Below are 27,371 nucleotides of genomic sequence, written 5' to 3'. Positions count from 1 at the left end.
TAAATATTATAGAATAGGTACGGGTTTTTTTTGCTAGGCACTTCTCAGTACGACGGCAACTTCGTGACCTCTTTTGTTCGACAGAAATTTTTTACGGGTTGGTGAGCACGGTGTTACGCATCACAATGATGAAAATTTAACCGGCAAACGGGTTTGTGCAAAATAGCTCCAGAAATGGAAGACACGGGTCATTTCTTGTTTAAATCTCGTACCATGACCACGGATAAGATATCAAACAATTGTGTAAGCAAAAAATAACGTGAAAAGGTTGAATAATATGGAAAATCAAGAATATGAGAAAAATTACAAGTCACGATCGCAAACATGTTCATATCCTCAAGCAAGAAAAAGCGCCAAACTCAAAAATGGGTGTCATGTTAAATATTTACTAAAGTTAGCTTGCCTGAAAATTTCATGAAATTTGGTTGAGGTAATTCCTAGTCGTACATTGAACATGTTGAAATGTTGATCTCTGTGCGTGACGCGACGTATTATACGGCTGATTTTTTCCCTATAAACAAAAATGCAAAAAATACTTTCAATGTACAAATAATTATAAAGTCAGCATAAAAGTTGATATTGAATTTTTTGGATGATGTTAATATTCATTCCAGAACATCATACACGAGTGAGCCTCTGAGTGAGAATAACATTGCTATTAACACCGAATCCTATCAAACCACTCGTATGGCTTAGCGGTAAATATTTTGACGCACGAACTACATACAGCTGTATGTAAACTCGCTCTTCACTGGTTCGAACCCCGATAACATTTCCGTTTTACTGTTTTATTTTATTATATAATTTTTTTTTAAATCCTCAGTTTTATATTTTTGTTAAAGCCAAAATATACACCGATTGCTTTCAAAAAGGCTTCGTGTCGTAATGGTTACTGATTGCTTTCAATCAGTAACTGTATTCATTATGCTTGATTTTGGACTTTATCTGATGTTATGATGTTTTATGTATTATATTATTCTTGTTTTCATCCATTGTTTATGTTTTTGTTTTTCGGCGCGGTATTAAATGTCAGTTAGTAGTAGTAGTAGTAGTAGTAGTAGTAGTAGTAGTAGTAGTAGTAGTAGTAGTAGTAGTAGTAGTAGTAGTAGTAGTAGTAATGGTCCTTATGTGAATTGTCCGCTAATGCTCAATAGGTGTCCTTATACGTCAACATGTGTCGTCTGATAGGCAATGCATTGACGTATGTGGACCTTTTTGCATTGCCTATTAGCGGACATATGTTGACGTAAAGGGACATATATTGGCTATAAGCGGACATTTTCATAGAAACATCAGTGATCAGAGGACATCTATTGCGCACAAGGGACCAAAGGTTATGCGTCCTAAAACACCATGCATTTCAATCACAGCGCCCTCTGTTGTCACAACGTGACAAATTGCAAAACACGGGTTATATTGAGGGGGTGTAGTGTATGGTTACAGAGGGTGCGTATACGTGTGTATTCGTTGTTTTGGTTGATAGGCGTAGGCTTATTCGTGTGTCGGGGTGTGGGTGAAGTAATAAGGTGGGGATGGGTATGAGGTGGGTGTTGATGAGTGTAAATATTCTGATGTGTTGGTGAGGTCAGTGGTAGAGTGCGCTCTTTTTTTGCCCCAATTGGTATGATTTTTTTTAATGTGTATTGCACAATTCCAATACGTAATACACGTTTAAAAGCAGGCTGGTGAAGAATTGTTATTATATTCTTTCCTTTATTTATTTATATATCTATTTAATTTATTTATATATTTATATAATTATATATTTATATTATTTATTTATTTATTTATTTATTTATTTATTTATTTATTTATTTATTTATTTATTTATTTATTTATTTATTTATTTACTTATTTATTTATTTATTTATTTATCTATTTATTTGTTTATTTATCTATTTATTTATTTATTTATTTATTTATTTATTTATTTATTAAAAGAGTGATACATCCTATAAAGATGGGACATTTATTTATTTACTTATTTATATATTTATTAATATTAAAACAACGATACATGCTATGAAGATGAGATATCTAAATGCAAAATAACAACGCCATAATCGTTTAGTGCTCATCACGGGCAATGATAAAAATGCAAGATGAAACATACAATTATAACAAAAGCACATTACACAGCTATTTTTATTTATTTATTTATTTATTTATTTATTTATTTATTTATTTATTTATTTATTTATTTATTTATTTATCTATTTATTTATTTATACTAAAAGAACGATACATTCTATAAAGATGAGAAATTTATCTCTATATTTACTTATTTATTCATTAATATTAAAAGAACGATACATCCTATAAAGATGAGACAACTAAATGTAAAATAACAACGCCATGATCCTTGGTGCTGGTATATTTAATGCTCATCACATGCAATGATAAAAATTCAAGATGTAACATAAAATTATCAAATTAAAAAAAAAAACATTACACGGATATTTATCTATTTATTTATTTATTTATTTATATTTATTTATTTATATTTCATAGTTTATGTAATGATATATTTAACAAGGGTTTTAACGGTGGGTAACTTTGTCTGTATAAAGAAAAATGCACATGTATCAGAAGTAAAACACAAACACACACTTTAAACTTTATGAACTTGGCTACTTAGAAATTAATGTTCTTGAAGAGATTTTTAGAGCCAAAAAGAGGGGAGGAGTTAAACATCAATTACATTTGTAAATAAAACAGGTCTGTAAATATGGTAAAAGGTAATTTTCATAGGACTTCCTATATGAATTTTGGGTGCTTCCCTTAAAATAATTACAGTAAAAGGAAATAACTTCAGCTCATAGGAGTAACTTTGGTAGCTCTTTGTATGTTCAGGTCTTATAAATTCGACTCTAAATCTATTTAATTACTTTTAAAGAAAGAATTATGCTTCTTTAATTCTTAATTACAGGGCTAAAAGTGACCTGCAAAAAAGTGCCAACGGGACCTCTTCTTGCCACCAAAGTTTGGCTACCGATAAAAAGTTATAAATAGCCCCTTATTTGAGTCTGCTCCATATTAAAACACTTCGCATGATTCAGCCTTTCTCACGAATAGGCTTGATTCTACAGTTTCACTAATCACTATTGTGAAATAAAGCAAATGGAATCTTCCCCACCCTATAATTACACTTTTGGTTAGGATATTATACCTATAACCATGACCTATGGCCTTTTTGCTAATCAACTCATTTTACAAAATCAAGAATTTGTAAGTTTGCAATTAAAACAACTATTAAATAAGATTTGTCCTAGGTTAGGCCGAAGTTATGGATTCTTAATCTGAACATACGCCCTTCATTGTAATGCTATAAGTGCCCCTCCAACAGTAGACTGCCTTTACATGATAATGAAAATCATATTTTATTCTAACTTAAACTTTAATTCTTAATTATGCACATTTGTATTCATATTTTCATAAGCACGATTTTCCTTTTCCAAAAATGTGCTCCAAACTATATAAAAGTGTAAGAAATATTCACGCGGATACCAAGTAAAAACAATTGTGTACCTTTTTTTCTATCTTGCGTTTTGTGAGTTCTGGCCCTTTTGTGCATGTATAGGCCTACAAACACAGACCTTCAATACACTTTGATCATGTCATCGCCCCGGGTCATCGCATCATTTTAGTGCACAGTCCTCACTGCTATTGTGATATTATGTAGGCCTATACAGTATAATCAGTACTGTACTGTATTATACCTTTATACTAGACGACAGTCTCATTAGGCATAATACGTAACAATTTTAAATTGAGGTATATTTCAAGAAGAAAAAAACAAATATCAGACTTTGTTTTTACTACATTCACGAATCGCTTCTACACATATTGCTCTTTTACCCTCCCCCCTCTTATTTTTTAAAAATTAAACATAAACTATTCGTGCGCGTACATTAACAGTCATCATTTTAAAGTCCTCGCCAAATGAAAGTTACAAGCTATTTCATAACCTCTATTACAGATTGGACCTATAGAATTTAGCCTTTAAACGCACTTGTTTGCCATTTTTGTTACCCACAATTTGCTTGACGTATCTTACTATTTTTTTTGTACACAGCTTCAGTAATAATAAAAGAGGAATTATTATTGCTTTGTCTCTAAATGTACACTATGAAATTATCATAATTATGCCTATTATGTACCAGTATAGGCTACAGTATAGTAACTGAACATTCTGTTCTTCAAAACATGTGTAAGGCACTTTAACATGTTTAATAGGGAACATACCCCGGCTGGAGTGAATGAGTATAGCGCCATCATGTGATGATCCCAAAATGCATATGCATTTAGGAAAAACGTGTGGGATACTGGATTAGCTAGCGTATTAGATTTCGGTCATGCGGATTATACAAACGCGTTTCTAAAAATACTAATGCGATTAGGCCTATATTACATACCTTATTTAAAAGCAGGCCTAAAGTGGCTTTACCGTAACAGGTACAAAATCAAAATGCAAACCAATAAAAAAAATGTACAATGTAGGCCTTAAAGAAACCCACTATAGTATAGTGACAGTAATGTATATCCAAAAATAATTTCAAGGTTTTATATTTTTAAAGTATAGGCGTTTTTATAGTCATAATTCATTTAGTTATCTTAAAGGGGATTTATGTTAGTTAAATAGCTTATGGATTTTACTCGAGCTTATGTGAAATATCGCCCCTTTTATGCATCCAGGTAAAAAACAATATTTTTTTAGTGTAAATGGGATTGATTAATTAACATAGGCCTAATTATAGCAAGGTTTACATACGCTGCCCGGCCTCCTAATCCACTTGGCACCAATAGCGTATAGACCTATACAGTAATGAGTAATTACATAATTACTGCTTTCTATAGTATATATAGTAATAATGAATTGATTGATTACTGTCAGTATAATAACAATAATAACATACATACTTCTTCTTCAGTAGATTCAGTATAATTATTCTATTATGACTGTCTTCAGGAGATAGTAAGAATACATTAAATAATTACTGTCTCCGGTAGATAGCAATATACAATTGATCACTGTATTCAATAGATAACGATATCAATATTGTCTTCAGTAGATAGCGACTCCAAATGACGCTGCTCCACAAAGGGACCTTAATTAGTCTGTCTTCAAAGTGACCACAAATGACTACTGACGCCACAGTTACCCTAAAAATTTTCTTTAACCCAAAATGACCCTTACCCCAGACCCCAAATCCAAAAATGAATATACTTACTCCCAGAATTAATTAAATAGGGCCTAATTGCCGTCTCCAGTAGATTGCCATATAAATTACCTAATAACTGTCTTCAGTAGATAGCAATAATAAATTGCATAATTTCCGTGACACCAAATGACCCTGCTCCACAAAGTTACCATACTCCGATAAAAGTTGCATAATTACTGTTTTAAACATTAATGAATAATTTCATAATTGCTGTCAGCAGTAATAACATTAACACATTTGCATAATTTGCAAGCTAATACGTACTAAAATTCACGAATGGTTTACATGCTGAACCTGTCCTCCTACTTTACATGGGACCAATGGCGTAGTGGGGAAGGTGTGGGTTAAGCTGCTCCTGTGGGATATATTGCCCTTCCCCCACGTGCTCGACCCCCGGGGTCCGCCGTGATATTGTAGACGTTTTGGACTTGTACTTTTAGCCTATATAGGTACATTTTAGTCACATTTCCCCTTAAACCAACCCCACGCCCTCTCCCTCCCAACAATCCTGGTAACGCTACTGATCGTAGCTACTTCCAAGATTAATTAAGCATGCAATGATGAAAGAGGGTGATACTTAATAGGGATTCATTTTAGAGCATAAAATCGCAGTATAGTGGTTCAAGATGCACATTTTGCATACGTTGACATACCTTTATTGACCCTATACAAGTGGTCACATTTAATGACAAAAATAATCATTTTACTTAATGAAGTGTTTTCGCGCCCTCAACGGCGTTTTTTCTTTTTAATTCACTGACGCTTTAGTTCTTTATATTTGATTTTTAAATTACGCGCAATTTGCTTTCATAATGATGTACTAATAAATCATTAGAGTGTTGATCAATTGTATAGTTTATTTAAAAGAATATTCGACTTTCCCAAAATGGTCTATGTGCATTGACGTAAGCGGGCGTGAACATTGCACATCAGAGGACATGATACGTGAAAAACGCAAAATCGATTAAAAGCTCTTTATTTGAATAGCATTTAACCCATCATCTGATATGTGTATTAGGGCGTGTCTGACCTCCTTCCCTGAAAATTTGAGCCTAATTGTGATGGAAATAAAGAAACTATGGTCTATTGGTGTTTTGCAAAATTTCATCACTATAAACATTTCATGCATGTTAGGTCCCTAACAGTGTCCACTAATAGCCAATACTTAATAACTAAAAAAAAATGTTGCTTATACGATTATCGAAGATCAAATTTAATGTGTTTATAAGAATGGCAATTGTTTATTGTGTATAAGTACCTTTTTATTTGATTAAAATCGGTTAATAAATAAAGAAAATAGCACAAATTTAAATTTAAGGACCATTGTAGTAGTAGTAGTAGTAGTAGTAGTAGTAGTAGTAGTAGTAGTAGTAGTAGTAGTAGTAGTAGTAGTAGTAGTAGTAGTAGTAATAGTAATGCTTGGTACTGTTAAACTTAGGCATGAAATTTTGCCCTATGAGCTTTGTGGGGTTAACGCTCTTTCATTTCAAAGTAACATAATTCGGTAATAAAAGCTATTTCCCAACTTTCTAAAGCACATCACATCAATTTTGTTAAAATCATTAAATCATTAAATCATTATAGGCAACGATTATTCTTATTCTATGCATGTTTTTGTTGCTACTACGTTCAGGAATTCAAGACGACACAGTGTTCTTTAGGCGAAATGGAATTTTCATAGACGATTTCCAATATGCGGATGGAAACATATTATCTGGTACAGAATTATGCGTCTATTTCACCAGCGATGGCACCTTAAGTGTCGGTTTTAAGAATGGAGTAACCATTGCATCTTGGCAAGACACTATTGGTCCAATTGATGTCAACTATATTTTGGTGCAAAAGTATAATGACCCAGATGGAGAGGAGGCAGAATTCCAATTTTGTGAAGGAGGTAAATTGTCATAGTTTCGAGTGTTATATCAATGCATATCTTTCCACTGTCATTGTATATAGACAGTCATCATAGTAATAATAACAACAAATGAATGTCAGTATTTATACAGCGCTTTTCACGTGATTCAAAGCGCTTTTACATGTATTCCACTTTCGTTATGCCAGAGGCTATATAATGCAAAAGGCGTAATTACGCACTTGACGCATGCTTACAAATCTTGTAAAAGGAATTATGTTTTTCATTTGAAAGGTATTGCACAATAGATTGATAAAATCTCCGCTATTAGTAGTCCATAATTATTTTGCACCCGTTTTATTACGCACTAGACGCATGCTTACGAATCTTGTAAAAAGAAATCTGCTTTTCATTTGAAATGTATTGCACAATTGATTGATAAAATATCCGCTAATAGTAGTCCCTGATTATTTTGCACCCGTTTTATGCATAGTTTCTAGATAACCAACCCCTTCTAAGCCCATGATACCCACACGATACACGCCAAGACAAACAACGCCCCCATACACAATACATGATGCATAGAACCAGTCGTAAGCATGATGAAAAATACTAATGCATGTATTATTTGGAATTCGATTAATGGATAGATTCATCTATAAAGAAGTTTTAAAATATTGAAAAGCGTCCCTTATAATATACACAATTACCTTTTCTTGATTGTTTATTGTTTGCCATCAGTATTGAAACTTCTCAGCCAGAATACCATTCAGAGCGCTTTAGACAAAACAGTCGATGTCACAGAAAGTGCGTTGGTGAGTATTATTTCCAGTTAACGAGAATCGTATTATCTTTTTACGAAGAACTTCAGATGATCAACAAGCATACATAGCTTAATTTGACACATAATATTGAAAATTAATAATAATAATCATAAAAAACAATATGCTCTGCGTTTGAGTCGTTCATGGGACCTTGAAAGTACCTAGAAAATGTACTTAATAGGCGCATTTTCAGTCTTTAAAAAATTGGTTTAATTTAATAAACACTGCCATTAACTGTCATACACAAACCTTTCATTGTTAAAAAGAGTAATACTATAATAGGCAAACTATATGAATTATAATAAATTATTCCAGACCACTACCGATGCAGAGAACGTTATTGATAACAAATTTAACGGTGGAATTTTTGATTCAAACGTTTGCCATGAAATAGAGCGTAAGTAATTGTATTAACTTTATTTGTCGGTATTTTTGTTGTTATTTACAAGCAACTAATGTAGTTGAATCCCTTGAATGTGGAGAAAGCTATAAGACTTTCAAACGTGACCCCACACCTATCGCAATCAACTTGTGCAAGTGTTACACTCATTAAGGGACAGTGGCGCTATCTACGTTCCCACCTATTGCCATCTATATCGCACGTCATGGGATTTTCCCAAGTTTAATGGATCCCCAAAATCAATAACGCCACTTGTCCTCTCCGTCCTATAGTTTCTACTCGTGATTCTCTAACTTACAATTAGGTTATTCGCGGCAGCTCTCGTTGCACCATTATTGGGGAAATCAGATAGACAGTAAAAGAACAGTGCGGACTTAGTGGTCAATGCCCGGTGTTACTGTTGATGAGGTTGAATGCCTTACAATATTACAGCACCCTTCATCAGCGTACCTGTCGACAGAAGTGTCAGACTAATTTATGACTTATTATCTAATTATCCACTCTGTATGCTCACACCAAGTTAACCCCAGAATAGATCACTGATTTACATACTGTGTGACTAAAATCCCCCTATTTTGTCCATGATGGTCAGTTTATTCGCAATGTGAGGGCGCTGCAATGAGCATCCCGGTTAGCCTATCATCGCTAACAGTGTATACCGAAAAAACACCTATATTGACCAATACTTGCATTTCGATAGTCATCAATTGAATCATCATCATCATCATCATCAGTCGGCTGCGGAGCAGGCGACTACAAGCTTTCTCCAACTGTTGCGATCTTGGGCAAGCGAAACAATTTTGTTTGGCTGCAGCATCCCTTCAGTATCTCCCAGGAGGTGCTGTACATACTGTAAGTACAGTGTCTGCGGCCGTCCCGGTTTCCTCTTCCCATGTCGTGGAATATAAAGGGCATATTCTTTCACAGGCTCGTCATCTTCAAGACGCAGTATATGGCCGAGAAATTTGAGTTGATGAATCTTGACTCTGGCAACCAGTAGAGTGGTGTTGGTCAGATTGTAGATGGTTTCATTTGGGATCCGATCCACACGCTTGATGTTTAACATGACTCTGTAGCAAGATGTTGCAAAGTCATTGATCTTGTTTTCCATGTCCTTGGTGATTACCCATGAATCGCACCCATACAGAAGGATAGTGACACAAATTGTCTCAAAAGACTTGATTTTTGTTTCGATTGGCAGGGATGGGCTTCTCCAAAGGCGTTCCAGTTTCCAGAAAGCGGCCCAGGCTAGTGCTTTTCTTCTTTTTAGGTCTCCAACACTAGAGCCCATCTTGGAACCAAGTACTTGAAGTCTGTGACATGGTTGATGGTACTACCATAGACTTCAAGTGCTGGCTGGGCGTTACAGTTTGCAGTCATATATTCTGTCTTAGGTGCGCTGATGACAAGGCCTAGATCTGCTGCTGCTGTTGCAGTCCTAGTAAACTCAATAATAGTTAGAGCACAAGTTGGGTAGTGGGAGAAGTTTTTTTTCCAAAATGTCCTCCCCCCCTCCTTGAAGTCTACTGGTGCGTCACTTACCTAAGGACAACCCAAAAATATTTTTACCGTCGGCATCAAGTTCAGTAATTGTTCATCCCAATACATTGGAGAAACTGAACGCCCTTTGCGCAAACGTCTCATAGGACACAAGAGGGGGTCTCTCCAGTTGGAGCTCATCTCAAGTCAGAAGGACACAAGTTCGATGAGACTAATATCAACATATTGGATGCAGACACCAGATAGTTACAACGGGGCATTAAGAGGCCTACTATATTGTCGCATTGGATCCCGACCTCAACAAAAACAACGGACGACACTACTTACCCCCCGTGTACAAACCCATCAACAAGTCACCTGACTCCGCATGGTGCAAACATGGGCACGAAATACCTAAATATCGCAAATATCACATCGGATAGCATCGGGCACTATTTCTCATAGGTAACAATGCGATATGTCACTGACCAGTTAATACTGCCGTTTACTGGGAAGTAACCTAAGATAAATACAGCACATGCCATAAATTATGTTGCTTACTGGCTGAACTCAGCTTCATGACCAGAGCATTACATGTCTGATGTTTCTAAACTAAAGAAGGCAGTTTCTGTTTAGTAGTCTGTTTGCAGGTTTTACCTTTTCCTCGGAGTATTTTATATATGTTTTCCCTTAGTTCAGTCAGTGATGTCAGGGTAAACATTTTCATCATGATCTTTATATTATTTCATGACGTAAGACCGTGTTATTTGGCGTTTTTCCATTATGTCACCACAGTACCTGTCATTACCATTAATAACTACATGGTACACAAGTATGCGGCCTTTGTGATGTGTAATTGCATGAACGCGTCAATGAGTGCATGAGCGCCTCTTGTATTTGCTTGCGGTTAAGTTTGATTGAGAAACAAGTATGATTGACAGTGTGAGTGTTAGGGACTTTGCCCGTTCAAAATCCCGTTTAAAATTAAGTCCATAGTCGATTTTTAACCTGGAATTTCGCGATTAATAAACTGGCAGATTCTAAAATCAGAAATGTTCAGTATTGAAGTGCCAATACAATTATGACGTTATGATATGTTGCATTCAATAATATAAGCCTACGTAAACTTTACTTTTACTGTCACTAATATAATTATATAAACTTTTTCATAACAATTTTATACTAGTATTTTGATGTAATATCAGTATAATTTCGAGTACAACTGAATGCTTTCATCATGACTAACATTAATAACATGCTTTTATTTATCAAAAATCGACTATTTTGAAGATCAAAGACTTTGCATGTACATTCATTCTATAAATAAATGGTATGTGTATTACAATATATTCCGGGTCAAAATGATACAACCAGATGGTCCCGGGATTCTGCGTCTACACGTTAATGCGGTATCGGGCATGCTGATTCTCAGATACTGAAACTTTTTTTTTTAATCTGTAGTATGAACAAGTAAATCATATGATACAGCAATTTCATTTTTCTTTATGAACAGCCGCTTGTACGACTACAAATCCTTTGGGAATAGAAGACGAAACCGTTGCCGATAATCAGATAACCGCATCTAGCACTTCTATGGCAGCTGGTGTCAATCACGCTGCACATTTTGCGAGATTGAATCAAGCTAGATTTGAAGATGGCAGCACCGGTAGTTGGACTGCTGGAGCCACTGACCCCAATCAATGGATACAAGTCGATCTGGGAACACCTACTCCTGTATCAGGGATAATCACGCAAGGCAGGGACGGTTTTGACCAATGGGTGACCATGTTTACGGTAGAGTATAGTAGAGATTGTGTCACCTGGCAGGATGTCGATAATGGAATGGTAAATATTGAAAACATTGTCACCATTTATAACATGATTTAAACATCATTGTGATTCCGGCTTGCTGACGAACATAAATAACTACCAAGCGTCCTATTTTATTAAAATGAATATAGAGGGCGAATATTGACCCTTTGGGTAATCCCATAAGCTTTTGCGAGTACACCGAAGATTTAGTCACGCCGATGCGAACATCGTTACTGCGCACTTCACGGTATTTGAAATGCGCAGAAACGATGTTTGCTAAACGATGTGCATATCAGCGTGACGTCAAATGACGACATCTCATGTGTACTCGCAAAGGCTTATGGGATTTACAGAAAAGGTCAATTAGGTTTTCCAACGTAGCTACTCGGCACGGAAGGCAAAAAGCTGGTATTTGTCATCAAGCTGAAACCAATGTGATATAATTTGTAAAGGATATCTCAAATATTCTATGATATTATTTTCTAAACAAAATCTACGGCTTTGGTAAACTGTCACAAGTGTCACAACTATGCTAGCATCCCAAAGACATAAACAATGACAATGGTCTTTTATTAAACTTCATTATCATAGATTTTAAATCTTTCAAAAGTATTCTTATGATGATACACATTATGATGATACATATCATTAGATTTTATCACTAAGTTTACTTCGAGGACCATTTCAAAAAAATATCAATTGTTAATACTTTGCCGTAAAATTCGTATTATATTGTGAATTTCAAAATATTACAATCATTTGAAAATCTGAATAATATTCCTTGTTTTCAGAATGCAATTTGGTGTGTCTGATGTTCTCTCAGGTCCCACCAAAACGAACCACGAACCATTAAAGCAAAATCAATATCTCAAAACGAAAAATGTAGACATTGACCGGGTTCCATAGTAACGCCTCTCATTTATAGAAAGCATGTTTCGCTTTCTGAAGACACGATGCCCATTTTTCTGATATTACTTGTTCGATTTGGGTCATGTTGGATCAAGTGTTGATGAATAGAATCTAAAGGAATAGGTTTGGTATAATTTTCAAGCCTTTCTATTAATTTTATTATTTATTTTACATCACGCCTTTTGTGGATGTTAGCCCTTATGGAGCACAATAAATTTAGCCGTTTTCTAGAAACCACCTTTGCAATCAAATTTGAGCCCATTTTGTTGCACTATTTTACGCAACTTGACTAATGCTTTCAAAATCAAAAAGAAAAATTGAAATATCTTATTTACTTTTTTAATTATAAATTTTTAATTAAATTCACCAAAATGCCATTTTCGGCCATTTTTTTGAGTATTTCCGAAGATACAACTTTTGTTAATTAAAATTAATTTTTTTCAAACATAGTGCCCCAAAAACAGTTCCTTTTGGTTTTAAAAGTTAAAGAACATTCAAGGCTACTATAAAACATCAAAAAATTAAAACAAAACTATTTTCCTAAAATGTTACATTCATTTTAAGATCAGATTTCTGGAAATTCCCGAAGATTTCCCGAAGGGAAAATATTCGATATCTCCGGAAGGGAAAGTGGTACGAAGTTCAAACAACCACCGAAATGTTTGATTTTACCCACACTATAATGTTATACCAATAACTTCGGCCAGGGGTGGACGTAAGCCCTTTTGCATCTCAGCTCTTCAAATACAGGAATTAGTTAACATTAAAAAGTTTTTATTCTGAAAGCTAGTCATTGTAAGTTATTTAGACCAGAGGCAATTGAAAGACACGTGTCATAAACTTACCAATAGCTACCTAAGGGTTACATTTACATTATGGTATTACTTGTTTTCTCCCAATTCGAGGTTTTTACTGGAAATACAGATCAAAGTACGAAAGTTACCAATACATTTACGACTCCCGTCTCGGCAACTCTCATCAGAATTCGTCCCACGGGTTGGAATGGAGTTATTAGTATGCGTTTTGAGCTTATTGGATGCCAAACAGGTATTTGTATTTGCTCAATGTTGTTCGAAAGGAACTCTTTATCTATAACCGTGCAACGGGGCATAGATATTGCATTTGTCTCCGGCTTTTTCTCCTTATCTATGCCCGTGTATTTGTTGTGTTTAGGCTTCGACTTCTCCTTCTTCTTCTCACGCTTCCTTTGCACTCCTTTAGCTCAAGAACCAAAGTAGCCTCGGGGCCCATACTTGGTACAATGATGGCCCATGACCCCTAAATTTACCTATGGTACTCCCGACTCCAGAGGTTAAAGGTCATGGGCTAGAGGGGGCAATATGTGTTAAATTTCCAACAGCTCTTTCTCAAGAACTATAGCACCCTTGGGGTTTATACTTAGTATAATGATGGCCCATGACCCCTAGAAATAACTTATGGTAACTACGACCCAGAGGTCAAAGGTCATAGGCTACAGGAAGCAATATGTGTAAACTTTTAAAACAGCTTTAGCTCAAGAACTATAGCACCCTCAGGGTTCATACGTGATACAATGATGGCCCATAACCCTTGAATATTTCCTGCGTTAACATCGACCCAATTTTTAATCATTTGCCATAATATGCATATTTCATTGTGAATTTCAAAAAATCAAAATTAGGACATTCTTCGTATTCAGAATGCAATAATCGATATGTCTGATGCTCTCCACAAACAATACTGTCCAAAACGCTCATACCCCAGTAAGTAAATTTTTTTCACTAACTGAGACAATGTTTTTTCACTCTTAATCTTGTTTTTTTCTGGTCCGAGGTGGAGCAAATTTTAAAAATCTTTTTAGGCTTGAGGTGGAGCAATTTTTTTCGCTCAGATTTCGATACAAAATTATTTTCCCCAAAAAAAACTACCCAGTCCCAGACTTGTAGTACCCATACTCGTACCCGTACACGAGTCCATTTTCCGTGCCCGTACCCGTACTCGTACCCATGACTTCGAACCCGTACCCGTACCCGCACTCGTGCCCTATTTTGACTTCGTACCCGTGCCGGTACTCATGGACTGGGACCCGTACCCGTACCCGTACTCATGACTTGAGACTGGTACCCGTACCCGTTATCATGGCATGGGACCCGGACCCGTACTCATGCTCCGGGACCCGTACCCATACCCATGGGTATGTGTTCCATACAGTACCCACATGGCTTCACAAATGCAGGAAAGTGAGAATAGAATACTCTCACTTCCCAGATGCATGTTAACTCCGATCATGAATCCCACTGTGAGTCCTCTGATCATAATCAAAACAAATAGGTCACATCTCGGATGGAGTTGGGCCATTTAGTTAATTTACATAATGGGATATGATCTGCAAAAACTCTTCACATGTCGCGTTTTGTTTTATAATATAAACTCCTCAACAAAAGTTTGGAAAGTTTTTTCAAGCATCTGTATCTCAAATTATTTGTGACATATTCATATTTCACGGCTGAGTACACGCCATGTCAATGTAGTGGGGTTTCAAATTGAATTTGCCAAATTCTGTGCTGAAACAACGCTAGCCACTAACCTCAATAACTGGTGGAAAAACCACAGGCAGCCACAATAGTCAAGGCACCTTCTCCTCATGCTGCTCACCGACCTGGTTACACGTTACTGAGGCATGGCATTCCATTCTTCAACAAGGATTCGGCGCAGGTCATTCAATGTTTTTGCAAATGGGCTTCTCTGGCACGTACAGCACGATCAAGCTAGTCCCACAAGTGTTCAATCGGGTTGAGGTCTGGCCCCAGGATCTGCCCGATGGCAGGCCATTTGGCTCTACTCCCATATTATGTAGGTAGTCGTTGACTACCGTGGCTCTGTGGGGCGAGCGGTGTCATCTTGGAGGATTGCATTAGGTCCCAGATTGTGAAGATATGGGATTGCAGCTTGCTGCACAGAATAATGGTCAATTTGGCAAATTCTGTTTGAGACCCCACTACCTTCACAAGGCGTGTACTCAGCCGTGAAATATGCTATTGTTTCAAATAGGGTGTCATTGTAAAGGGGAGTACTGTAGCTATCCATTGATATGCAACACGATATGAATATATTACAAATAATTTGAGATACAGATGCTTGAAATACTTTCCAAACTTTCGTTGAGGAGTTTATATATTTTTTATCTCTAAAATGAGTTCTAAATTTCAACAATTTTGTCTGCAAAACTGAAAAATGAATACTGTCACCATGTGAAGGGATTTCACAGTTGACAAAAAAATCCCAGCTACGCCACTCACATCACATAATATTTTGAATATATGTAACAATATTGTTAATAGCTGTTCTACACACCAAGAAATTAACCTTTGAAATTGGGTAAAATTCTTTTTTGGACCACTGTAGTGTATTAGCGTCACATGTTCGTTTGACTAATTGATTACCTGCGTTATTGACGTACTGGTGGTTTATTACGTTACCATCAATCTAAATTTGTGTGCTTTTCTTGCAGGTGATTCTGAATGGTTGAAAATCGACTTGAATGAAGTGTATGATATCAAAGCTGTGACCATGCTTGTTGGACAGGAAAGTACGCGTATGAGAAAATAAAAATATATTGCTTGTAGATAATCACGACACATATATGGATAACTTTGGAATCCATAGAATCCTATAATCTGTCTCTTTACAAGTTGAGAGTATTATTTGATATCAGAAGGACATTCCTCGTATTCAGAATGTAATTTGTTGTGCCCAAATGTGCTCTCAGGTCCCACAAAAATAGTGTGCAAGCGTTGCTATCCGAATCCTTAATCTGACAGGAACTTGACTTTCCTGACAGTTTTTACTAATGATATTTAACATTTTATAATAGTGGGCAAAGAGTAAACCAAAATTAAATTGGGCTGAAATCGCGTATATTAAGGCTTCAATGAGGTCTAAGTAAAAATACGAGGTTAGAGGGTAAATGTATTATTTGTACAGGGGTAAATTGAAAAAAAAATAACTGAAATTAGCCGTCTGTATAAAACAAAATATAAATGTTATGACAATTGTCAAGGTTACATAATACTCTATGGGCTGTTGAACCTGGGTCCACAGGGGGAGCGAGTTGGCGCAGCGGTAGTTCCCTCGCCTTGTACCACTCAGGTCCCGGGTTCAAGCCCCGGCGCGGCCCAAGGACTCATGTGCACTTGGTTTATCCCGATTCCATTTGCTCTCGCAGATTTTCTCCGGGATCTCCGGTTTCCTCCTGTATCGCAAAAATCGGTGATTAGTTGTTTGGTTATCAAACACTTCCTTCACTCAATGGAATTTGGGGAGCTGCGCAGATAATTGGTGGGTGTTACAATCTAAATGCGGATAGGTGTGCGCCGTTCGGCAGCAACTGGCCTAGTTGATGCGATCTGATTGTGATGATTCACCATTGCAGCGAAATTACAGCGCTTTGAGTCCTCTAAGATCTGGAGGCGCTTTATAAATCCAAAATTTATTATTATTTATTTAATATGACTTCTCAGATATAACAAATTATACCTTTTATTTGTAACGATTGTTAGCTTGATAATTTTATTAAATTTGGAGCATTTTGAAAATTTAATCCATGAACATTCATTGCTTTTTTTTTAATTATTAGTTTTACCTATATCACATTAATTTGGCATCATAAAGATATATACATAAACTTTGACTTTATTATTCCTTGGGAGCAGAGGAATAACTTGATATATTGCAAAGCTATTAAAGCATTTTTTATCCCTTTTAATCTCTACCTGTGACCTCAATAACCCAATTTGTAAAAGAGTGCCATAAAACTGCATTGCCTGAAGCAAACAAACTTCATGGGTCTTCAATCATTTCTTCGACTAACACTTGGTTTATAATTTCAGATATTGCGTGTCCTCCAAAGTGGAGCCAGTATGGCAGTGGTTGTTACATAGTTATAAATACGTTAGTAACATGGGACGCTGCACAAGCTGATTGCCAGAGCAAAGGAGGCAACTTAGTTACCGTACGAACACAGGGATTATGGGTAAATAGAATTCTTATCGTTTGATTGGTCAATTACTATTGAATATTTTTGCCATTTATAGAAAAAGCCTATTGCACTCCGCGCCAGTGCAATAATCCATTTTCCACTGCACTGGCTCGCAGCTACCATGGCAACGATGACAGACTCGGGCGTATTATCGCGAAGGGTGACACCTCGACTCGCCAATTATAGGTGTGGGCGTCGCTTCTAAAATGAATACAGTTTGTAATATTTTTGTAATTTGTTTTGTTTTCATGGTGATTTATAAAATTAAGTGGAAGATAAAGAATTTTATATAAAAGTGGAAGATAAAGAATTTTATATAAACCAAATACAAAATGTTTTTATTCGTTCAATGGAACGAATATTTTCATTCTGTTCCACAGTCCATGAAAATAATCTTACCATTGTACTTATAAACATTCAATATTTGTATACTAGTTTTTTGTCTGGAAAGGTATACAAGCCAAAAAAAATGTCAAAGGCTTTTCCCCTTTAATTCTAACGATATACCGTCGGCCGTATCACATAATGACGTATTCGACATTTTTAACATTTTTGAGAAAATTGGTATATTAGTTTGTTTTGTTCTACTCTATATATTCACCATAAACCATGCCTCAAAGTGGCTTAATTAGTAAGATATTAATTAACTTAATTATGTCGTATTTACAAAGCCTTGAAATGTCTGCATCACATAAGTACGTATTTGCCGATCACCTATACTGCGGAAGCACAATATCGTATCTGCAATTTGAAGAATTTGCCGTTTCACATACTGACCTATTTGCGCAACTCTGTCATAGCACGCCAAAATTGCTGTTTTGCGCAACTGCTTCACATACTGACGTATTTGCGCAACTGTTTCACATACTGACGTATTTGCGCTACGTATTTCTCATTTGAACGGCGAAATTGAGATTAGTCCTTTTCACATAGTGACGTATTTTATTTAATATTGATTTTTTGCAGAATAAGTTATGCCCTGATAGTGATAAGTGAATTATATTGTAAATATGGTATATTTACATTATTAACCTAGTTTTAATCGACAATTTGATATTTTTAATCATTTTCTCAAAATGAACAGCTAGACATTCGATTTTGTCGAAATGCGTATTTGTATTATACGTCAGTATGTGATACGACCGACGTACATTAAAATTCAGCAACTCAAAGCATGTAGTTATTGATTTATTGATCAAATATTGGTTAATTGACCTAATTTTGACTGTAACATAGTCGGAACTGTTGTCATGTGTCTGAAATACAATTTCAAGTGCAGTAATTGAAGGCAATGTGTTTCGCCACATAAAAACCCCATTTGTATCACAACCATTTTATGTCCTCAGGACTTTTACGCTATACTTTTGAGAAAAATGCTGGGAAAATAGATATAAATGAAGGTGCAGGGGTGTAGTACCCCTTTTGGCACGGAAATGACGGAGGAACAGATCAACCTAGCACGGAAATGACGGAGGAACAGATCACTTTGAGTAAGCTTTTTAATCGACAAATTTATTTTAATCAAGATTGGTTGCAGCAAAAATGAAAATCGCTAGATTTTTTCAAGTTCGATTTTCAGTCGAAATGCGTATTTTGTAAATACGTCAGTATGTGATACGACTGACGATACATTAATAATTATGTCATAATTATTGTTATTAGATATTGAACAAAAGAAAGATAGGTTGCTAATTGACAGAGGAATATAATTATGTCCAAACATAGTCGGACGTCACTGTTTTTCATTTGCCTTAAGCTTGTAGACTTTCTAAGGAGGATATAGGAAGGCAATGTCAGTTTCTACAACAACATAAAACCCCATTTTGTATCACAACCATTTTATGTCTGACAGGACAATATTTTAGATGCGATACTCGTTAATCTAGAACCAGGGAGATGGTGGCTGGGATTGAATGATATAGACAGTGAAGGTGACTACGAGTGGGTCGCTGAAGGCTTTGAATGGCACGGAAATGACGGAGGAACAGATCACTTGGAGGAAGCTTATTACCATATCCTATTTATTTGTTTGAATTAGATTGTTTTGGTTGTGGGCAAGAAACCTTTCCAAAATATGAACAATTGGATTTTTATAACAACAAAGTGCAGTGAACGTTTGAGCCCTCAGTTGGACATTTTCCTTTTCCTTTCAGACGAAGGGCGTCGTATTCACTGTTTTCCACACATTTTATTGCAAACTTTGTGTCATGTCATAATTATTGTACAGAACGCCCCTTTAAATAACATTTAGGAACAAAGGAGAAAGAGAAAGCACTACCAAGCCATTTATTGTAAAAAGAATTTCGAATTTTTGATTTGTGAAATCTTTATTGAGGGGTTTAAACTACTTAACTGAGTGTGTTTCTAACAAAGCATAATTAAGCAGGCCCTTGTGCATAAATACAAATGATATTTACATTATTTACAGAATATCTACAACAACATAAAAATGATATTTACAAGATATTTACAAGATTATACAAAATACTTAAAAGCACAATATAATAAATCTAAAATGCATACAATTATAATAACTGATTATAATTCACAAGCAATGATGCCTATCTTGAATATATGCAATGACAGAGTTTCAAGGTTCACACGAAATAAAGCTGGTAAATTATCCAATAAGATTGTAGCTCATACAAATATAATAAATGTTACAAAATTTACCACTATTAGAATTGGTATAGGTGCACAATCAATATGTTTGAAGAATGACTCCTTGTTTTGTGATCGTGAGCATTATGAACAAGTCAAACTGGTAATACATAAATATTCAGGACACATATTTTTGATACATTTAAAAGTAAGAATAATCATGTGATTAGACATCTATCACAAAGTTTAGACCAACACTGCTGGCATAGTCCTTAATGTGGAATTACAAGTGCTTTAGAGAGCGTAACTGAGGCTTTATGAGGGAGGTAATAATGCACGTTTTACAATACCAATTCTCTTGGAAACATTTCCAGATACATCAATGTGTGATGACCAAGACATATTACTATCCAACTTAATACCAAGATATTTAAAAACATCAACTCTTTCAATAAATTTGTCATCAAATGTAAGAGTTATGTCATTGTAATGAGCAAGCGAATGATTAGTTTCAAAAATCATAAACTTAGTTTTATCAGTATTTCATGTGAGCTTATTAGCTTTACACCAGTTAGCAACAGCTTTTAGGTTGATTGTAGTTGCACTTTTAGGTCATCTGCATTTCGTACTTTATACATAAGAGAAGTATCATCTGCATACATCAGATGTGAGTCAATCTGAATAATAACACAAATAAGTTATGTTAGTGCAGTAAGGCATTCTTGTGGAAGAGTAGTCCGAATGTTATTGGTCCCACAGTGGACAATGACCGAGGAGGGTTTGTGTTGCCTGATGAATGTTGGTGCCAATCTAATCCAAGTCTCGATTCTGCTGCCTTGGAATACATTCATTGACAACATTGAGGCGTCGCGACATTTTTCTTCCAGCAAGGTATTTGGGGATCGAATCCCCCAGAATCAAAACAGTCTGTTGTGGGCGTCTTGATTTCTGCGTTGTAGTTGAAGCTTCAGGGGTGCTGCTGTAGAATAGCTAGAAATTGATGCTGCATCAGGCATGTTGATAACACATTCATTGGCTGTTGCTGGTCTTGAACTATGAGTATGTCTTGAAGTACGTCGATTTGGAGAGGGACGTGGAAGGAGAAGGGGTGGGAAGTCTTCATCATGCATGTCCTCAACTTCCAAAGCACTAAACACATTACTTGTAGGTATGTTGATGATAACAGAGTCCGTTCCGCTGGGGGGGGCTCATCATCGGGCATGTCAATTATGACGCTCAGGTTCTGGGGCATATTGCACAGGGGGGTGCTACTGCTAGGAGCTGTGAAAGTGGTAGAAATGTCAGTCTGTATGGCAGTAGAGCAAGTGATGGTATCCATCTGTATTCCAATACTAACATAAGTGTGAACAAGATGTGGGGTCAAGTCCGATAATTGTGTTGAAACATTTGCTTGCAGCTGAGGTTGAGAAGATGTGGTCATCGGCGTAGATATCAGGAGGGGTACAGCTAAACTTGAGGAACCAAGGTGTGGTTTAAGTTTCAGTCCAAGTTAGTGGAGTACTGTCTCTACCCAAGTTTCTTGGAGAGTTCCTTGGACAGACAAAGTTGTAGTTGTTGGGTTAGAGGTTAATAACTGCGCATCGGTTATTTGGAGGGCATTGTGAAAAATCTAAACATTTTGCCTTTAGAACCGAGGAATATCACGAGGGGCGTAGCCCCGATGGATATTCCGAAGTCCACAATTCACAATGCCCGACATATTACAGATGCAAAGTTATTAACCTCATTCATAACCGCCACTTTAATCTCTTGACCTTACAAAATAACACATATTTTGAAGTTTGATTAGGTCCCCTAAAGTATTCATGAAAATGGTGATGAAAAATTCTCATATCTCCCCTGAGCAAGATACTAGACCCCCAAAAAATTGGCTTCTGCTAACCCCTCACAAATTTGAAAATATTGAATTTTGCACACATTTCAGATGACATGTTTCAATATAACACAATGGTGTATCACTTTATTTTTTCTGTCATGTAAATTTTGGGAATGTTCCATTTTCAGCATGAGGGGTGAGACTATTATCTTTCATTTTTAAAATGTTGAAAAGGCCAAATTTTTCCCAATCTTTGAGGGAAAAAAAATAAAAACCTTCATATCTTTTTCTATTTTTTTTTGTTATAACTTATCCCACTATTGATGTTTAAAAAATGCATTCTAAACCATAGAGACTTCTTTAGTATTTTACTTACATATCCACCACGTTAGGGCACTTTTAGTCAAATGAGGCATTTGTGTTACTTACACTTCTACTTGCGTATCACTGCACATGGTGATGGTGATGGAGACAAATGAAAACTGCAACATTTTGTTTATCACTCCACACAACATGACTATGTTGACACAAACATGTGATAATATCAAAGGTTAGTCCATTATTTCAAAGGGGTGTTTGTATAAAAATGGAGTATCAAAGTTTTTGCTATATTGTGCGAAATGGCTGATATTGAGCAGATAATAGCTGTACGGTCTGGCTAAATGCTCATAACAGTATGATGCTAATAAGGAGAGTTGCATTAGCTATATAGGTCAGACTTGACAAATATGGATAATAATAAGCAACAAAAGACTTTAAAAAAATGTTGTTGTTGTGTTTTTTGGGTTTTTTTTAATATCCAGGTATCCATGTTCAAAATGTTTAAAATGCCTTGGTTCCTAATTTTAATTTTTGTGTTTTAGGAAAATAATTGATTTTTTTGTTAGGCTAAACATTGTGCCACTATTTATTGCTGTTTGTACAAATATTGTGTTTTATGTCCAAATCATTGAGACTACCATGGCCTCTTACTTACATGGCCACCAATTCAGTGCATTTTTAACAATTGGTCGATTGAAACCTTTGTTTTTCTCCATGTGCTACTAACATTTAGTACTTCCTTATCACTGCATATGGTAATAATTTCTCAAGTGAAAAACTTATAACACTCCATAACATAATGTCTAGCCTATAAGATCTTTGTGATCTTTGCAAAGATTGTTCCACTGGGGTGTTTGTAAAAAACTAAATTATCATGGTTTTTGACATATTTCACTATTTCATATGGTAAACATTGAAAGTATAATACCGACATGGTCTACCAAAATGTTGACTAAAATGTTTATTCAAAACACGATCTAGATACCTTGCAAGAACTCCATAAGCCACATTATGGCTTATGGAGCCATAATCCACATTGAGAAATGCCAACTTCTTTGCATTACCAAATGCTACATTGATTTGAAGCAGGTACGTTGCTTAATGAAAGTATGTAGAGGGGTCTACATTCACATTGACCTTTATCTATGGTGAATGGAAAATTGCTCACCAACATTTGTGTTTGGGCCAGCTGTGGCGAGTAAGAATGAACAAAATATACCACTTGCACCTTGTGACTGTGACTAAGGATTATGACTGATTTGGAATTCAGGTGCACTTTATTCAGCTGTGTATTTTGAATATTTCTGTTGTGTAAATTGTCTTAATTTTTAGTTTCCAGAATCTATAAAAATAGAATAACTCAGATGTCAAAATACATTTGATTGTCATACAAAGCATTACAAAGGAGACACAAACAGTGACGGCACTAGTTTTTAGGGGCGAGGCAAACCAGAGCAAGAGTTCTGAAACATCTAGGGGTAGGGCTTTGGGGAAATAACTAAATGCAAAATTGCAAATGCAATGTTACACGGAAATGAATGGTAAAAAAATAACATTGTAACAAATAATAAAGACCTCACACACCGATTTTTGAAAAAGTCCGGACGATATTGCAATGTTACACAGAAATGAATGGTAAAATAATAACATTGTAACAAATAATAAAGACCTCCCACACCGATTTTTGACAAAGTCCGGACGATATTCATGTTATTTTTTTTTCATTTGACTTATTATTATTATTACTATTATTGTTGTTTCTTTAACATTCAAGATTTAAGACCCAGATTCATGTATGATAATTTAAACCTTTCAGAAACTTTTTTACAACTCAACCCAATAATGTCGGTGGCGGTGGCGGTCAAGATTGTATAGCCGAAAGAAGGGAGATCACAGGCATCGTCGCAAATGATTTTGGATGGTATGACGATCATTGCGATAATAATCCTGCTGGATATATATGCCAAATATGTAAGTTATGTACAATCAAGTTACTCGAAATAAGAAGTAGAGAACCTCTCACTAGAGAACCTCCCAGAAGGAGTAGAGAGCCTCCCAGTGGCCTTCCGCAATCTCTACTACCTAAAATCAACGCGATTCCATCTCTAAAAATTACATCTAGAGCAAGTCTTTTTTTTTTGCAAGTCAAGGGAGCACGCGTCCTTATCACGACAAGTCTTCCAAATGGCGGGTACCTCGACCTGAAAATCGTGTGATAGACAGAACCGCAAGCTGATGGACCAATAATTTTCCAACTTGGGACACCTAAACACTACGGCATGAATCTACAATTTAATGTATTCAATATAAATAAATGTGACTCTTAATTTCATCCATCATGCCGCTCAGTATAGTAGTCCAGAAGTAGTACCTGTTTTCGTTTTTGCGTATTTCCTGCGTGTTTATGGCATGTGCGCTTCACGCGCTCGCACAACACGAGCCCGCTTTTCACACGCACGCACTTCACGCAACAAACTTTTACAATACAAGTTCATGATATTTTTTACACAAATTTATTATGTCTCCTACAACATTGTTTCGAGGAGGTTTTTACACTTCCTCTCATCAGGGAATGATCAATAACAAAGTTCTCAAAATAAAGTTCATTCATGTGAGCGTCGGTGTCTATTTATGATGTTTGCGCGCGCGGTCCGAGCGTCAGCAATTGTAGCGTTTGCGCACGCGATTTGCGAGTTTTAAGTAGCGCGGCCTAAGCAACTCCGGCCGGTGTGGTTTTTTTAGCTTAAATTTTTTAACTTAAATTTTGTTTTGTGTCGGCATGCGTTGAGTAGTTCGGAACGCTTGTTGAGCGTTGCCATTTCTGGTCGGCATATGATAAAGTACTTTTTCATGATACATAGGTTGCATCGTTTGGTGAAGTTTGTGTCTTTGTCCTTTAGATTCCAGATATGCTTAGACAGTTCAGTTTGATGCTTCTGTGCCGATTTTTTGAAAGATTGATTGTTACGGTATATGATATATGATATTTGGTGTTCTACATTTCCGTCCAGCGGGCACTCGTTCTTTACTCGGCAGTTGCAAGGCTTGTTGCCGTCGGTTTCTGGCACTTTAGTTATATTTTTGTTATGAGCGTCTATGGATGATTTAAAGCTAGGCATGCAGCTGTATGATAATTTAAGTGACCTTTTGGGAAGCTTTCGTTCACAATTTTCAAGAACGGGTTGAACCAGGTGATGTTCCTTTTTCTGTTTCGAGCTTTCCGTTTCTCGGCTTTTGGTTTAAATTCCAACTTGTTGTCGTATCCGCTTCTTTTCAAGGCGTCCTGGTACACTTGGGTTGTTTCTTTGAATTCTTTTTCGTTGGACGAAATATCAGACAACCTGCGGTTAATTCCCTCGGGTATTGCGCGGATGACGCTCGGTGGGTGGCTGCTTTTTGCGTTGACATATGTGGGTACGTTGCCTGGTTTGAGGAACGGCCTATGTGTTTCGCGGTTGAGATCAAGTGTGACGTCTAAGTAGTTAACGATTTTCTTATTCGCCTCTATTAGTTATACGCAGACCGTTGTCTTTGAAGATTTCGCATATCTTCTTCTTGATTTTTTCCACGGTGTTTGGTGGTTGGTGGAATACCACCCGACAGTCGTCTCTGTATAAGCCAATTGGGATAGCAGATACACTACTACTAATTCGCAGCATTCCGCTCCGTCGTATGAGCCCATGGTGATATCAAATTGTGTGTTATTTTTCTCTACCCATGGTTCTGCATTTTGGTTGAAGAGAAGTGTTTGTTTGGCGTGTATGATTGTTCTCCTGTCTAGTGGTGTGCTCTCCGCAAATTGTGAACCAAAATCTAATGCGTCGTTTAAGAGTTTCTCTGTGATAGAAGGATAAAACTCGACAATGTTGAAACAGATGGGTTTTGTTTGTCGGGGATTTATTACAATTCCTGAAGCGCCATAACAAAAACGGCCATAGCAAAATCGAAAACATCGCCCTCTAGCGATATAGAGGTTAAATATATAGTTAAATGGAATAATTTAAAGTTATATCAGGTTCATCACTACTGACATAACAGAATGAGAAATTGATATTGTTATTACAGCTCTATGTGAGGTTGGACAGTATCTCTATGGAGGCAAATGCTATTGGGAAGGGACTCTTAACCCGGATCCAGAATGGCAGGAAGCTGAAGATGACTGTGTCGCTAACGGTGGGCACCTCGTAACTATTGATAGTGCTGAAACTCAGGTAAGATCAGAATAAAAATACAAATTACAAGCAGACTCTTTCGTTCATTTTGAACTCGTTGAAAATAAGATGATAAAATTGAACCAAGTATAATAGTATACGGCAGTCGACTTCCAGTATGTTTGAAAAATAATATGGCATACCACTTTTTTGGAATTTTCACTTTCAAGCCTGATTAAAAAACATCAAATTTTTCTGATTGTTGTACAAGAGCTTTGTGATTTGAAGTTCTATGGACAATCCTGGTGAACTTGTTTGCGCATTTGAAGAGTTCTTGTAGTACTTTTAATCATTATAAAGTTACCCTCACACCTTTTGTTGACGCAGGCGTTTCTGAATGATTGGCAATCCGGTGGCAGTAATTTCTGGATAGGATTGACAGACCAAACCACTGAAGGACAGTGGGTGTGGATTGAAGATCCTACTACAACCATATGGACTGGAACCGGTACTGGGACCGCTGTCGGTGGTGCTTATGAGTACGTGTTTAACGTTCATGATAATGATTGTGTGTATAAATCAAATATAATATACGTTATCCAGAAGCAAACTGAGCATAATAATTATGAACTAATCGTCGTGGTTTTTGCATAGGCGTACTGACGAATTCCAAATTAGGCTAAACAAAATTGATGTCAGATTAGGATTAAGAGAATTATTAACATATTACATGTATTAGAGGCTGAACAAAATCAATACCAAATTAGGCTAAACAAAACAAGTACCAGATTAGGATTAAGTCAATCAATACCACATACGGTTTAACAAAATCAATACCAGATGTTGCTAAATAAAATCAATACCGTATTATGCTAAACGAATCAATACCAGATTAGTCTCAACAAAATCAATGCCGGATTCGGATAAACAAACTCAATACCAGCTT

The 27,371-nt window shown here is 36.2% G+C and overlaps 1 protein-coding gene across 1 annotated transcript in view; it reads left to right on the top strand.

Moving 5' to 3' along the window:
- LOC140144271 (uncharacterized) overlaps nucleotides 1–27,371 on the top strand; it is an 87,520-nt gene that overhangs the window by 27,491 nt on the left and 32,658 nt on the right. The window contains exons 3-13 of the mRNA XM_072166089.1: nucleotides 6,856–7,116; nucleotides 7,816–7,889; nucleotides 8,214–8,295; nucleotides 11,291–11,622; nucleotides 13,404–13,545; nucleotides 15,989–16,066; nucleotides 17,367–17,509; nucleotides 18,974–19,005; nucleotides 24,091–24,245; nucleotides 26,340–26,485; nucleotides 26,813–26,964. Of these exons, the coding sequence (XP_072022190.1) occupies nucleotides 6,856–7,116; nucleotides 7,816–7,889; nucleotides 8,214–8,295; nucleotides 11,291–11,622; nucleotides 13,404–13,545; nucleotides 15,989–16,066; nucleotides 17,367–17,509; nucleotides 18,974–19,005; nucleotides 24,091–24,245; nucleotides 26,340–26,485; nucleotides 26,813–26,964 (1,597 nt within the window). The remainder of the gene's footprint in view (nucleotides 1–6,855; nucleotides 7,117–7,815; nucleotides 7,890–8,213; nucleotides 8,296–11,290; nucleotides 11,623–13,403; nucleotides 13,546–15,988; nucleotides 16,067–17,366; nucleotides 17,510–18,973; nucleotides 19,006–24,090; nucleotides 24,246–26,339; nucleotides 26,486–26,812; nucleotides 26,965–27,371) is intronic.

The sequence above is a fragment of the Amphiura filiformis genome, unplaced genomic scaffold, assembly GCF_039555335.1.
Source record: "Amphiura filiformis unplaced genomic scaffold, Afil_fr2py scaffold_47, whole genome shotgun sequence".
Taxonomy (NCBI): Eukaryota; Metazoa; Echinodermata; class Ophiuroidea; order Amphilepidida; family Amphiuridae; genus Amphiura; species Amphiura filiformis.
The sequence above is the reverse complement of the archived record's forward strand: the minus strand, read 5'-3'. Positions and strand labels throughout refer to the sequence as shown.